This window comes from Ptychodera flava, chromosome 7, assembly GCF_041260155.1.
Source record: "Ptychodera flava strain L36383 chromosome 7, AS_Pfla_20210202, whole genome shotgun sequence".
Taxonomy (NCBI): domain Eukaryota; kingdom Metazoa; phylum Hemichordata; class Enteropneusta; family Ptychoderidae; genus Ptychodera; species Ptychodera flava.
The window spans coordinates 15,686,603-15,702,456 of NC_091934.1; the positions used below are offsets into that span (position 1 = coordinate 15,686,603).

The window sequence follows — 15,854 nt, forward strand, 5'->3', positions numbered from 1 at the left end:
TTTCTCCCAAAGTATTTGTGGGATTGCTATAAAACATGGTAGTCTTGATCCTAGGGTTGTTTTCTGTCAGATATGTAAAAGTCATTATGAGATGGAGCATTTCATATTGCTGGATTATAAGATTAAGTTGGACTTACAATGGAATTTTCTTAGTAATCAACGTGACCTGTAAGAATGCAATGTCATGTATGTACTGGTACTTAGTATTTCTGTAAAATGGGAGCACAGTGTCATTGACACTATTTTTTCAAATCTTGTGGCAGAACTTTGAGTTCCGGTAATGCAACACCTCCTCTAAGTTCAAACCAAGTCGTCTACTCAAATGTACATGTACATGTGTGTTTGAGGGAAAATATCAAAATGATAATAAATTACAAAATTGATAATAAAATGGAGAATTTTGATATCAACATGATTACACAGGAATATTCAAGTCACTTCAGTCCATGAGTTTGCATGACAAGAATGTTGTAATTAATTCCTGATTTGCACCGAAGAGCACCTACTGTATATGTAAGGATTCAAGAGTCTGGTAGACACAGAGCATGCAACATTTGTTTGGCGTCAGAAGCCATCAAAGCAACTTGAAATGCAATTCACTTCTCTCAGTGAAAACCCTAACATGGCATGTCCTGCATTACAGCTCGAGACACCTACATTGTACAAACAACCTTTTATGTCATATAGATTTCCTTCGTTTTTTCCCATTCCACATGTAAGGATGCATTCAGAGGCCAGGACAAGAGATGAGACAGTGCCCTGTATCAGTTAAATTTTATATAAATGATAATTTTGTAATGTACAGTGGTACTGACAGAACAACTATGGCAGTCTTGTAATTCAGATAATTCTCTTTGCTATTACATTCTCTCTATCATGTAATCAGGGGCGTAGAAAATAGGTGGCAGTCAACAAAATCAAGAGTCTGTTTGTACTACATTGTATTTGCTGGCTGTGAAAATTATATTTCTACAACTCCATTAGTGTAATGCTTTGTGTCAATGTACAAATATAAGTAAAGAGAAAGTCCTTGAGCAGGAAAACCCTGCTGCAAGGTTTACTAACCAGTCCCACTTATCTGAAAGACCATAAAGAACATTGTAATTTGGTACATAACTGGTGGTTTTGGCAGATGTCGTATAACAGTTGATAATTTGAGATTAATTTGAAAAATGTTTTCCTTAAAGTGATGATGAATGTAGTGATGGGTGATGATATCAGTGATGATAATACATAATGATAACAAGATGATGATAATGATGTTGATGATGATGATGATGATGATGATGATGATGATGATAGATGATGATCATGATGATGATGATGATAATGATGTTGATGATGATGATGATGATGATGATGATGATGATGATAGATGATGATCATGATGAAGCTTGAGGCATTCATGTACCGGTAATGAAATACTGATAACAATGAAACACAGTAACACTCACAATTTAGAAAGGACATTGCATGGGATGATAGAATAATTAGGTTTTAGGGGACATAAAATAATCTCGAGAAGTAGGAAATTTACTCTACATCTCTAAAGTAACAACTAAAAAAGGCATAAAATCCATAATTACAGTCATGCACCTTGGATCACATTGAGTCAGAAGTGCAATTGTAATTCTGCAAAGGAACAAGGAAGACGTAGGCGATGCAGCATACATGTAACAGCTGAAGTTGTACTGTCTGTCTGCCATTATGTTCCACTGATAATCTGATCCGCAGTTGCAACATGAAACAATAATACATGTAGAGTATTACACACGCTTGATCAATTTTATTAGCGCAAATAATAATAATAATGACAAAATATTACATCTACAAATCCTGCTGTCTGTCAGTTAATACAGGTATATTCAGCATATACACCTGATCTGTTAACCCTTTGAGCGCTGTAATTTTCTCCTGCCAAAATTTTAGTGCAAAATTTTACAAATTTTTATGAATTTTTCTGTATTTTTTTCATAATTTTGGACCAAATGGACATCACATTTCATTGGCTACACTTTTTTCTCAAAATTTTGGCAAAAATCTGAGAAAAATTGACTGGGGTTTATTTTATAAAGGGGACAAAAATAGACTTTGGCGCTCAAAGTGTTTAATGAACTCAAGTTGTCAATACTGTCACATTATGTGATGTCATTTATTTTCCCTGTTTCCACACAGTGTAACTATGTACTGGAAAGGGATGAGCTCCTGGTGCTGCAGAAGCAAGAGTACGATGTCATACTGTGTCTGAGTGTTACTAAGTGGATTCATCTGAACTGGGGTGATCAAGGTCTGAAGAGGATGTTCAAGAGAATGTTCCTGCAGCTAAAACCAGGAGGGAGGCTGGTGCTGGAGCCACAAACGTGGCAGTCGTATGCCAGGAAGAAGAAACTCACAGTAAGTGTGTCTTTACAAATCTTTCAGTATCTGTGAAAAAGAAGCCTACAGACTGTACAAGGCTGGGTCCACCTTAGAGAAGTTTAAAAGTTGACACAACTCTTCCAAGTCGTTGCAATAAATTAAATAGAACGGTAGCAGGCAGGTTAAAAAACCCATCATTTAATGATGAATTTATTTTCTTCAATTGCACTAAAATAGTTGTTTTTACCTTTTCACCCCCAATTCCTAGAAAACAGGTCCACATTTACCAATTATGAAAGTAGGCTTGGATCAAACCATGGCATTGAAAGGGTAAAATACAGCATTCTTTATTGCAGGAGAACACAAAATACTACATCACCTTTGTCAAACATAAACTCAAATAATGTAAATGCAAGTTGGTGCAGTGAATTCAAAAAAACTTGTAGCAGGCACTTTCAAGAAAACCCCACTGTTTTCATGATGAAGATTTTACCCAAAGTTCTTCAGATGCAACAAAATAGCCGTTTTAACAGTGTGATCAGGAGAGCACAAACTTTTGTACCTTGTTCAATATTACAGATATAATAAATTTAAAATTAAGGTTGCTATACTTTAAGTCATGGGTGTCACTTTGTGAAGAGCAACAGTTAGCTCATTAACATTTCTGTCTGGTGGACCATGGGATATCAATTCTTTCTTGGAGAAGGGGGTTGCAGATGCTTTTTATCAACTATCGCATCAATATGTTGTAGGATCTAACCCATGCAACATATTCCCTGAATAATACAAACGTACATGAATCCATATTGCATGGGCTTTAAACCCTCTGATATAAACAAAGTGGATATACCACTGATATTGCAAATGCATTGTATAGTCTTTTAGTAAAGCGGAGAACTGTTCACACCAAAACAAAGCTTTCAACCTTTCACCCATGTGCACTTTGGTCCAACCCTCAATTTATTGCCTTGTGCTCCACATGTGACCCTTGCACAGACACCAAAACAAAAGGGTGGACTTTGCACTCCAAAGACTACTTTAGTACTTACAGTCTTCCCCATCAACTCTGAGGAGAAACTTACAACTGAAATGAATGGACCTGATTATTTATATAAAGCAAGAATTGCTGGATCTAAAACAGGCTGAAGAAAGTCAAATAAAACTGGGATCAGTGCCTGTCACCAAAATTTGTTGTTTTTGCTGTCAAATGTTTTTAGCATATGCTGTTCATGTTTACATCCCCTCAACAGTCTCGTTCATTGAACTATGCTTAACCCTGTTGGCACCAGACTGGCTGTATTCATTTTGTTTCTCAGGATTCTCCACGGGGTGGGATTGTAGAGGGGTGGCCCACCCCACCGTGTTTGGAGCAATCTAAACATATGTCAATTATACACAGAAATACATTTTCACAACAAAAGAGTTTGCAAATTATATATTGTTATGTAAATAGCCACCTCTTTGTTCCCTGAGGCATGAGAAACTAGATCTGAAAGAGTGGATGACCTACATTTACCTACAGGGCAATGGGATAAAAGTATTTATCCTTTTGCTTTCCCACTATTGCGCTTGCTGTGTCTTACAGCGCGATAAACGTTTTTCCTGACAAGTCCTCGGAAATTTCTTTGACTTTTGGGGTGACCGGGAGGGGCTATTCAATGGTCGTTATCCTGCCAAGTCAGTGAAATTCAGTGGCCAACCAATTCCAGTAATATTCATCATCTGTGTGCCCTCAAAACCAAGGTCTACTGTACCTACCCTGCACAACAGTTCTGGTAGAAAAAACAAAAACATGCAACATTTGATAACCTTGATTCTGAAATGTATTTAGCCTTGGCATTAAGCAACTGAGCTTTGGAAGAAGATGAAGAATACAAATTTAACAATTAACTTTGCAATTATTTTGCCTCAGCAAGTACAGTATAACTTCTCAGGAAAATGTCAATCAACATGCGTATACTGTATTTGCGTTTATACATTCGAAATATGTCTGTGATCAGTCTTATTTACTGATCTACTGTATTGTGAAAAATATTTCAACCCTGTACAGAAACTTGTAGCAAATATAAATATATATTTGTTGCACGTGAATGGGACTTTTTTCATTTTAATCCTGTTCAAGCCGAGTCTTCCAAATTCATAATAAAAATCAACACCCAAAAGATCTCTGAAAAGCACACGCAATTGTGAAATGTGTGATCACTGTCAAATTGGTACAAAATTCAATTTTCTGTCTTTAGATATTTCCGTGAAATATTCATGATACATTTTGATTGGCTATATCAGTTTCACTACACCACATAGGACATGTTTTGCATTACTTCTTTCACCAGTGTGACCCGATAGCAATGCAGTGTTCACCACAGGCTTGCAAATCAGAATGGTTGGCAATTTGCATAACAATAATACTTTGCATATTTCTTTGTTATGAATATATTACACCATGTAGGACATGTTTTGCATTACTTCTTTCACTAGTGTGACCCAATAGCAATGCAGTGTTCACCACAGGCTTGCAAATCAGAGGGGCGGCCAATTTGCATAATAATATATACTTTGCATATTCCTTTGTTGTGAAAATATATTCTTTTGTTGAGTTATTGACCTATTAATAGATTGCTCTTAAAGCAGAGGGGTGATGCACCATTCAAAATCTCCTTGTGGAGAACCCTGGCAATGGTTGAACCTGGCAGGATAGATGTTGAATCACGCCATGCTGAACTCTCAAGCACTCTTGTCTTCTGTACAAATGCGTCAGTATAGGTATTGATTACAGTACACATGTTAAAACAGTTGCTTACGCAATACAACAGTGGCAGCATTTACCATATGTGAATTTTCAGTCAAAACTTGTCCTTGATAAATTCAATCCCATGGATTAACCTGCCGTTTATCACAGACTTCTTTAAAATCTCACCGATTCAAATTCAAAATGAGAGACATTATTGAAGTGTAATTTTGATATTTTAAAGAGGGGTATTAGGTAGGTCAAATATCAACCATGATAATTTTATAAACGGTTTGATATGTAAGTTCACTACAGATATTGCAAAATTTCAGGAAAATGAGCATTCTTCAGTGATGACTACTCCATATACCGCTGTACTCATAAGTTGATTTGCTTACAAGGATACAGTTGGTGCAGATCATTTTTAGAGCCACTTGCCTGCTACATGTAGCTAGTCTCCTCAAATAAGACCAGCCCAACCTCACTTTCCAATAATCCACAAATGTCAGTGTATTACATGTAATTACCAGCCTGATTATTCACTTGTCCATTACGCATGCAGAAGCAAAAACTACAGTACTAGCCCAGTCATAAAACATAGTACTATCCTAGTGCATAAAAACAAGTAGCTCAGTCGTAAAACTACTACACTGTAAGTTCACAGTCCCAGCCATACTACAAGCCATGGGGGGGGGGGGGGCAGTGGATCTACTCGTCCCATGTGTGATTCATGCTCATAAATATACTTTATGTAATCAATACATTTATTTTGAAAATTTAGCTGTAGGTCTCAAGTCCTTCACATAATTCAATTTCCACAATGGGAACTGTATGGCTTTGGAGCAAAAAGTTAGAAAGTGAATCAGAATTTCCTTGATTAAGTGTGCTGTTGCATAATCAATTTGTCATCTGATAGAGAGATGGATTGTCATGTTCTTGTGATAGCCTTTAGGTGTAGGAAGTTACGATGTGGAATTGGCAAATAGGCAGTTTTCATAACCCCTACATGACCTCTTACATGCAGGTATTTTTTGTCGTACTTAGCATTCAAATTCAACAGTTGTAGCAACAAAACTGCACATAAATCTTGACAATAACGCAGGGTGGCAAGTCAGTACTGTGAAACACCTCTTTTTATCCAGCATGCTTATTTAGCTAACTTAACTAGAGTCAAGTGTGTGCTAATTAAAACTGCAGCTAATTCAAACATTCCCCTACTCTAATAGTGGCCAAAAGTGTCTTGTAATCGAAATTGAGAACAAACCAGGTCAAATGAAATTCTCTTTTTGTTAAAAAAGTATGCAACTAGTTCATTGAGTGTGGCAGGATGTTCTATCAAATGTGTTCATTCACACCAATGAAACTACATGTACCAGGATGTAAGGTCACATAAGGGTCATAAAATCGGTTTGTTGTTTTCCCTAAAAAAATATCACTGATGTAAAAGGTATCTTTCCCTGATACATCTTAACATCTTCACCATCTACAGACCATTTTGAGTCCAAATATAGCCTTTTGAAAAATGGCATTTGATATTGTTTCTTTCTAGGAAAAAATCCATCAAAATTACAGGGAGATTAAACTGAAACCTGAGCAGTTCACCAAGTATCTTTTATCCAAGGAAGTTGGATTTTCAACATGTGAGCTTGTGGACACCCCAGTCAACCCTTCAAAAGGTATGTGCATAAATTGTGATAACTTGCTTGGCATTGCCACACAATGACTTTGATATAAGCAGACTTTTCATGGTTTTACTGCGGTAAGTTTGTTTCTTATCGCATTTCCACTGTTGACAATACTGAGATTTGAAATGCTACCAGTGGCATATTTGTAACAGTATACACATAAATCAAGTGCCATGGTACAGTATTTTGAATTGTTATGTGGTAGCCCTATATCAAAACAAGTATCAAGTCTTCTTGAGTCAAGAAAACAATCTTAAGTTTGTAGTGTTTGTCAAACTTGCCAAGGGATTAACCACAAGATCTTCAGAGGGGGGTTGTAAAAATAAAAAATATACTCTGCCAAGCAAAAATGCCGAAAGATTTTTTGGAGCCATGCCAATTTCAAAGAAAAACATTTTCACATGAAAGTCAACAGAGAAAATATAGTATATGGGCTGTGCTATAACAAAAAAAAAACAGAGGCCCACTTAGGTGGGCTACGCCCACTGCGTAGGCCAAAAATTAGGAGATAAAAAAAATATGCATATTGGCATTGTGATCATCTCTTTCTTTCCAACATTCAATGAATGGTCCATTCCTTCAAGGACCCTCCGGTTCTGTATCATACTTCAAACATGAGATGTAAACCCATCATAAGAACTGCTTCATGTTCAATCAAATCTCAGTACCCATCAAAAAACACTCTCCCTCTCATTGTCAAATCACAAGATTTGAGTGTTGTCCGTACAAGAATAACAGACCACTAATAGTGCATGTCTTACTTTCTAAAAACTCTGTTATTAATAATAATAATAATATTTTATTGTTTGCTTGTAAATATAGGATTTACATCACATTTGTGGCAATAAAAGTGTGATACAAAAATAAGTTCAAATTTTTCGCCAATAAAGATAATGTTATACAGTATAATAATAGTAGCTAATAATAAATATAACTCTGTTATTTGTGATTTTATTCAATGACAGTTCACATTGTCTGTGAAATCCTGTTATCACAATTTACATCCCTACATATACATTGCCGAGCAAGGTCAGCAAAGATTTATTTGGTCAACTCTCTCTTTGAACAGGGGCCTCAGAACCATAAAAAAATTACAGTTTCCTCTCTGTTTGCGTAATGTAGCCAACAGTATGAAAGCTAATTGCAACATTACATCATTTATTTTTAGCCTTCAGTAGCACTTAATTTTTTCAATTACATTTCTACTGTGAGAGACAGGCTGTGCAATGCTATCTTTAGTTGAGATACATGTACATTCTTGTCAGATGGCACACTTGTAGAGAAGTAAGTCCAGCCCTGATAGCAATCTGCTTGCCTTCAGCAGCCTGTTATATCATGGTTACAGTAAAGACGCCCAAGGATAACATTGAATTGTAATACAGCAGATTACAATAACAAAGGCAGCCATGAAAGTAATAAATTAAAGAGCAGTATGGCTTCAAAATTGGAAAATATAATTCAAGGTAGTTGTTAGGCCAGAGCAATTAATTTGAATGTGGTGATTCATAATTGTATAGTGTCATTAATATTAATATCATTAATATTTGAACAGTATTTGTCAAAAAAATTTGATATGACTTTTGGAGATCATGCATACAAATGCATACAAGAATGACAAACATATTACTGTGATACTAACATCATTAATAATCTCTGTGGATGAAGTCCGGGGAGAATTGTTAGGCCAAACCCGGAATTCGAATCGACCACGGTACAAACAAAGCCATGTGCGCAAACGCGCACAGACGTACGTGTATTTCCATACGCGTTCAGTACACATGTGGGTTTGTTTGTACCGGCATCACGTGATTATTTGGGCGTACTGAGTCTGTAGAATGGCGTACGCATCGCGTCCTTTTTTATTCCGGAGTAGAACCATTGTTATGCAGGTAACCATACAAATAGCATGTCAGAGGACTTGTCACAAACAACGATGGTAGACAACAGGTAGAAAAAACAATTTGTTGTAATTTACTGTGACAACAGCTAATGTCTGCACACGCCCTGCCATATTTAGTGGCCAGTTTATAGTGGCAATCAATATTTAGTGGTTATAAATGCCAAGCAAGGGTATGTAAATCACTCTTGAGAAAACAAGCATATTTGGCAGGATAAACTGAGGTTGGGTGAGAACAGACACTAAATGCCAGTATTCCAAAAAGAGGTCTTACGTTGCCTACCAAATACAAACCTGCACTGTCTACCCGTACTATAATTATAAATAATAAAACGGAAATGAAGTTTGATACAGGTTTTGCACAGTGTTTTGGAAGGATGTAAAACCAGCATGTCTGGGAACTTAATGTTCTATAGTGTGACAGTGTTAGCTACCTATGCAGACACTCTTACCTCCTACTGTCAGTGATGCTAACTGTTGCTGTAATGCTGGGTCGTTTCTTTGACAAGATCCTCACCTCAAGGTCAATCATTGTGGCCAAGTATGAATAAATCAAAACTGACAACAATGTGCAAATGTCGAACTACAGAGAATTGCATCATTACATTTTAGAGAAGCTATGTCAGATTTTCAGCTTTAGTTCATTATTTTCTCCATTTTGGGGCTGAAGTCGTCTAGCTGAGAAATTGAATCCGTCTTCAGCCAATCACATGGCCAGATTCAGACGAGGCATATTATGATTGTTCATATACATCTTACATGCACGGTATGTACATATACATTTGTACTTATGCAGTGTAAACTGTATGCTTCATATTTATTCTTGTCCCAATCACAGGATTCCAAAGGCCAATCATGATGTTCAGAAAAAGCAGTCGAGAAAGCTCAAAGAAGCCGGCCACGGAACAACCGCCAGATGAGCGCCGCCATGGGGACAGTGAGAAGACAGAAAGACCTGGCCATCACCACCACCATCATGAGTCTAGTACTAGCAAAAAGCATGGTGTTGCCACGGTAACAGCTCATCAAGAAAAAACACACCGAGGAAAAGAAGATGGAGAGGATAGCAAGAAGACAGAGGACACACAAGCTTGATGTAACTATCAGATGTATGAAATACTGTATCCATCCCAACTATCATACCCACCTAGAACAAGTGAAAAAACAAAGCTTTCCATTGGTGAATAAATAAGTCACACATTTGCTTCATTGGCTTTTTTGTCCAATCACCAGTCGTTTTACATGTATGTTGAAACAGTAGAAAGGTATGAGGCATGGCAGCAGCAGCTGTGGCTGCAAACTATTACATACTGGAGGAACTCAAACATACACATCTAGTATTCAGAGAGTATCACCGCATAAGGTTTGCAAGTCTGTCACAAGGTGATTCCAGAAGCAATTTCATCTGTGATTGCGCAAGATAAGGACGATATCACTGGCAAGCGAACCATTTGAATTTTTTCTTACAAAACAACTGCCATACAATGATCGAACCCAGAGACAAATACGGTATTTGCTGAAAGCCTAGTCAAGTCATAAGTGTGCTATCAATTTACATTGAGAGCAGTAGAGTGTATTACGGTGCATTTTCCAAAATATAAACACAACTTACATTTTCGCAAAATATGTTTACAGACAGCAGGCATTGCAGCAAAACATCAACTTTCCAATATTCAGCAGAAAATCACTACCATTTTTTCCAAATGTGTTTTCCGTTACCTTTACTATTAAGTTAGTTTTCACATACCACATAGTACAGTACTCTTTTTGTTTTTCTAGAACGGCCATATGAATATTTACTTTTCTATTAGATTCTACAGTCAGTATACTGAAACCTCCCAACACCACCTTCCCTTTCCTCAAACCTTAGAGCATCATCAACCTTCCAGTGAACAAACATTTGTCCCTGTTCATCAGTGTCTCAGAGAACAAGGCGAGCAGTAACCAATTTATCACAACATATAAAGTCATCCATGTTTCTCACTGCGGTTTTTTCATCAGCGGAGCGTCCACATGTCCTGCTGCAGAATGAAACATGGCTTGTTACCAGACATCAGAACACAGCTGGCTCAGGGTGTATGAAAAAACTCCAATATAACTCATCCTGTGAGTTAATCCCTCTTAACCCTTTCACTTAAAATGGTTTGGCCCAAACCTGTAGTTTTGCATGGTACGGATTAAACAGGAAAATGGGATGGAAGGGTCAGGCCACACAGGCAGAGCATGAGCTGACATTTGGAAGTGGATAGTTAAGTCAGCTAAGTATACAAATAATGCCTGACATGAAACAAAAATTTCAAAAATAACTCCACAAATTGTTTATTTTGTATGAAGTATGACCCTGAAGTTCATAGGTAGTGGTTGACCTCTTCACGGTAATGGAAAGTTGTGGAAAAAATGGCTATTTTGATTGTTTGTGATAATCAGTACTTTTGACAGAACAACTGACCAATGAATGGATCCTGAATATCGTTTGTATGCTCATGGAACACTGAGAAGGTTTAAATGGCATGAATTCATTGCCCAGGTCTGTGTAAAGGCATTTGTATGAACGTGATGTTTGTGGCCGCCTCAGACTGATATGAAGAGCGCCCTCATGCGACCAGCTCATGACATTCAAATCCAAAGATCTGTTTGACAAGGTACATTTTCACCACTCAGCTTACAGGACTATCAATTAGGTGCACCCACATGAAACAAAAATGTTGATGGCATGATTCAGCAGACTACTGAAATCTGTGTAACATCTCCTACCACCATTTCTAACTTAAGATTGAATATACCACAGTTTAAATGTCATTTTTTCATGCAAATTGTGTGGAATATAACTATTGTGCCCGTCACATCTCTAGATCTACTTCAAATTCAGGTTGAAAAAGTTATAAGTAGGAAGGGCAATGATATTTGAAAAAACCAACCATATGAGGCGATTTATTCATACCAAATGGCTACGACAGATAAAATCTTGAACGTACTAAAGTTTGATCTGTGTTTGATAAAAGACTTGGCATACTTTTGACTGAATGCCCACTATTTACTGGCACCTGTAAGCCAGGGGTGGAGGGAGAGGGTAGGGAATTAACAATCCTCTGGCAACTCCCTAATCTTTACTTTTGCATAGCTTTTCTGCCCCTAACGACTCCGGAGAAATCACATGGATTTCAGTTCATATCCAGTGTGACTGTTTTCATATTTCACTGAAAGTCCTAGCATGTAATGCTAGACTTATCAAATTTTCTCCTTCTATCCAGCTGAATCTGAAGAACAACTCATGAAGGGTCATTGTTCATCTATTTAATTGCTCATCTAAAATAATTTGAATGTCCAATGAGAGGTTTCACTCCATTGTAAAATAACTTAATTTTGGTTTTTAATGTGAGCTCAGAATTCTTGCTCCTTTTGTACAAAAAAGTAGTACATACAATACAGACAAATCATCTGCCCAGAAGCCAATCAAATTGAAGCTGTTTTGTGTCCAGGATTGTGATTTGCCGTCACCATGCTGTCATTGTGTGTGTATTCCAGTCACAAGGTACATTCAAGACCACAAATATTTTGCTACATACTGGAACCATTTACAACTGCAGCAATAATATTTTCCCTTTTGTATCCTAAATGTTCCATAATGAATTCTATCGTGACAGTTGAGAATAGACATTTTAAACTTGTGATTTAATTTCAACATGAATTCACCAAATTGGCCAGAGGCGTATTTCAATATGGATATGTCCCTGTTAACAAAGCTTTGACATTACATTTAAGGACACTAAATAGAAAACACAAAGAAGATTGCATTTTTGGTTTGTGTTTAAATCTTTGTCAGAATATGGACAGACTGCCACAAAGAATAACTTTTCCTTCATACATTAAGCATGAGGATTCAAAGAAACATGGTTTGCTTGTATCTTCAATAATACTTTCAGAGTAACCTTGATTGTATTCCATTCAAAACAGATTTGATTAGAATATTCAAATTCAGTATTTAAATATTGACCATTCAAATTCCATATTCAAATTAAAAAATGTAGTTTTGAATATTCCATTCAAACCTGAGGTTGTTCCTTGGTTATTTTCCCTCACTCTGCACCTTTTGATTATTTGCTTTCCTTTCCGTGGGATTATTTAAAACACACTGGAGCTTTTCCATCAATCTGTCAATTTTGGATCTGAACGCAATTAAAAGCCAGTCTCTACCATACCCTAAGAAGGAACATGTACAGCCTGTCTGGTCTCAACTATATCATTGAAATGTAGATCAAAGTAGTGAAATGAAGACTCTCCACACTTGGATAACTATTTCGAAGAAATCTTAACTTACAATGGTAGTGTGTACCAGTAGTGGTAGTCAAACGTAGGTATATAGTCATGAAACATGAACATTTATTAAGAAATGTAGAAGTTTATCATGTTTTATTTTTCACAGAATGCAGTCACTTTGGAATTCTGACCATAAGTCTTTCACCGAAAAAAAAAATAAAGTTTATTTTTGTACAAAAACTTGTACAGGATGTCCCTGTAGGGGCTTGACATTTTAGTACTGACATTTGAAAACTCACTCTGTTTACCACAAAGTAACAATAAAAAAGAGACATGAAGTATACTTGATGTATACATGTGACAGTAGTTTGGCAAGTTTCATCCTCGGACCACGGGGATGCTTGAAAGCTGAGATTGGTATGGTCCAAAATGGCTGCATAAGAGTTCTCAAGTGCAGATTTTGAGAGCGTTTGTTCATTTTTTGTTGCATTCTGCAGTTCAACAACAATACTCATTCATGTTGCCAAATTCGCATGTATCTTGTAGTCAAAGGGGCAGTACTATGTATTGCCGTGTAAACATCATGTTTGTATTACAAGCAATGTGAAGCATGTAGAAATAAAAAAATGCAACTTTACTGTATTGTTACAGTTACCGTGACTCTCAGTGTTTTTTTTGTGACAGTTATGAAAACTTGAAAGTCACATAATTTTATTGGCTATTTCAGTAACAATCAGGAATAATGGCCAGTTAGGCGACTCTCATTGGTCATCTCTTTGACAATTATTATATAATTTGCCATTTAGATGGCTTTCTCTGTGACAATTATAAATAATTACCTGAGTAACATGACTCTCATAGGCTTTTTGACAGTTATCAATAATCAGAGGTCTGCATGAGGGAATTTGAGCATTGAGCCACCCTAGTATTTTTCTTCAACAATCTATTGATATGTTCATAACCACAACTATGAACTTCTTTGTGGTTATGAACAGATCAATCTATCGTTAAAGAAAAATACCAGCGTGGCTCGGGCCTCAAATCCCATCATGCAGATCTCTGATTATTAATAATCCCAAAGAAGTTTATATTTCCACAATGCAAATTGTACATTGTTATGTACATTGATTATTCTGGTTTTCAAAGCTATGGGGAACTCTGGCAATTATGAATAATTAACAACAGTTCTACTCCAGTATACAACAGACAGATCATAAGATGGTGGTACAAACAAACCCGTGTGTACATGTACAAACATGTATGGAAATACAAGTATTTCTACGAGTGTTTGTGGATGGGATTATATTTGTACCATGGCCCATTCAAAATCTAGGTTTAACTCTATTGTCACTCGCTATTTCCACTAGGTATATTGCTTCAGGTACTGTTTTCATTAGCCTTTGTATAACAGCTAAAGATACATTGCAGTGAATAGAGTGACATATCTGGTTTGCAGTTTCCATGAAGATTATGAATATTTGCCATGTACAAGGTTATTTCTAACCTTCAATTATGAATAATTGATACACAACTTTCCTTATCTGTGTTTCTTACAATGAGAGAAATTGAAGGGTAGTGTTAATGGTTGTGAAAGATACAGCTGATGGATAATTTCACAATGTGGGTTAAACTACTCTCATTGACTGTTTCTAACAAATGTTGTCCGAGTTCGATCATCAGCAGCATAACTCTGATCAACCCTTGGAATGCTGAAGAAAAGGATTTACAATTTACTATGAAATTTTCATTATCAAGCAAGACAGTGTCACCTTTCAATTCTATGGTACTGAGAAACTCAGAGATGTTACAGTGAAATCAAAATGAGCTGAAAGGCCGTTTTAATGTTGTATAAGCAAGCACACAAAAGGACCCAGTCAGAACCAGTACTTTAAATGTCAAAACTTAGCTCTACACAATTTTTAAACCCTTTCACAATGAGAATTTGTGGCAGTCCCATTGTATTGAATACTATATTTACCTCAGATTATAGGACAATTAGGGCAAAAGTGTAAAAACTTTGTCTAATTGTGGTCGAGGTAACTTAAAACTATGTTCGTTCATGACAAAGAATAAAGATACTTAAGACACTGCTCAACATTGAAATTCATTTGACAAGAGAGCAGAATAGCCTAAAATGGTGGCCATGACCTTGTATTCTCCATAAATGAAACCTTGACTTGTTCACATTTCATCAAATATTTCATTGCTGTTTTTGAGGGTAGTTAAGATTTAAAAACACTGTCATGACACACTATAACTTTCTACTTCTACACTTTAAAGGTATACTGTCACCAGTTCCAATTTTGCCACAGTTACCATGGAAAGAGAAAATCTAACCAATCACAGATTTTAAGCAGGTGGCAACTTTTCAAGAACAGCCCCCTCACATGGGCATTTTGAATACCAAAGAACGCCCCTTTGGCCATATATGGGCATATTTAGATAACAGGTGACTGTATACCTTTAATAGGCGACATCCACCATTCCACTGTTTGTATCATGTTTATGGAGGAGAACCACGAGTCATAGCGAAGTGGTAGAGTTCTGTTGTTTACGATTGAAGCAATAGACTGAATTCACAAATACCACCTGCATAAAATCCCAAAAGACCTGCTAGCTGCCCGGCCAGCAGCAATAACTGTAGCCCTGGTGGAGCTGGGCCATACGGCTTTGGCTTCTGCCGTGCGGCTCGCGCTATGCCCAAACATAGGCTACAATTATTGAAGCTAGACTCTTCGATTTATGAAGGACAGTCGGTTCTTTTTTCGGGCTACTGACAATTATTTCTCACACTTCACTTTGTTAATAGACTTCTTGTAAATAAATACCGCATTAGTAGAAGATCGCTGCATTGCACATTTCTCCGAGGATGGGCCAATAAATTTAATTTTACATATTTATAGCGGTCACGTTACTCTGAGCGAAAAAC

General features: G+C 36.8%; 1 protein-coding gene across 1 annotated transcript in view; it reads left to right on the forward strand.

Annotated features, from left to right (window-relative positions):
• The window catches only part of LOC139136859 (7SK snRNA methylphosphate capping enzyme-like), a 30,921-nt gene extending 17,342 nt beyond the window's left edge, over window positions 1–13,579 (forward strand). Inside the window, 3 exon segments of the mRNA XM_070704697.1 lie at window positions 2,176–2,394; window positions 6,636–6,762; window positions 9,507–13,579. Coding sequence (XP_070560798.1) covers window positions 2,176–2,394; window positions 6,636–6,762; window positions 9,507–9,763 — 603 coding nt within the window. The 3' untranslated portion in view covers window positions 9,764–13,579.
• Window positions 13,580–15,854: the final 2,275 nt, after the last annotated feature.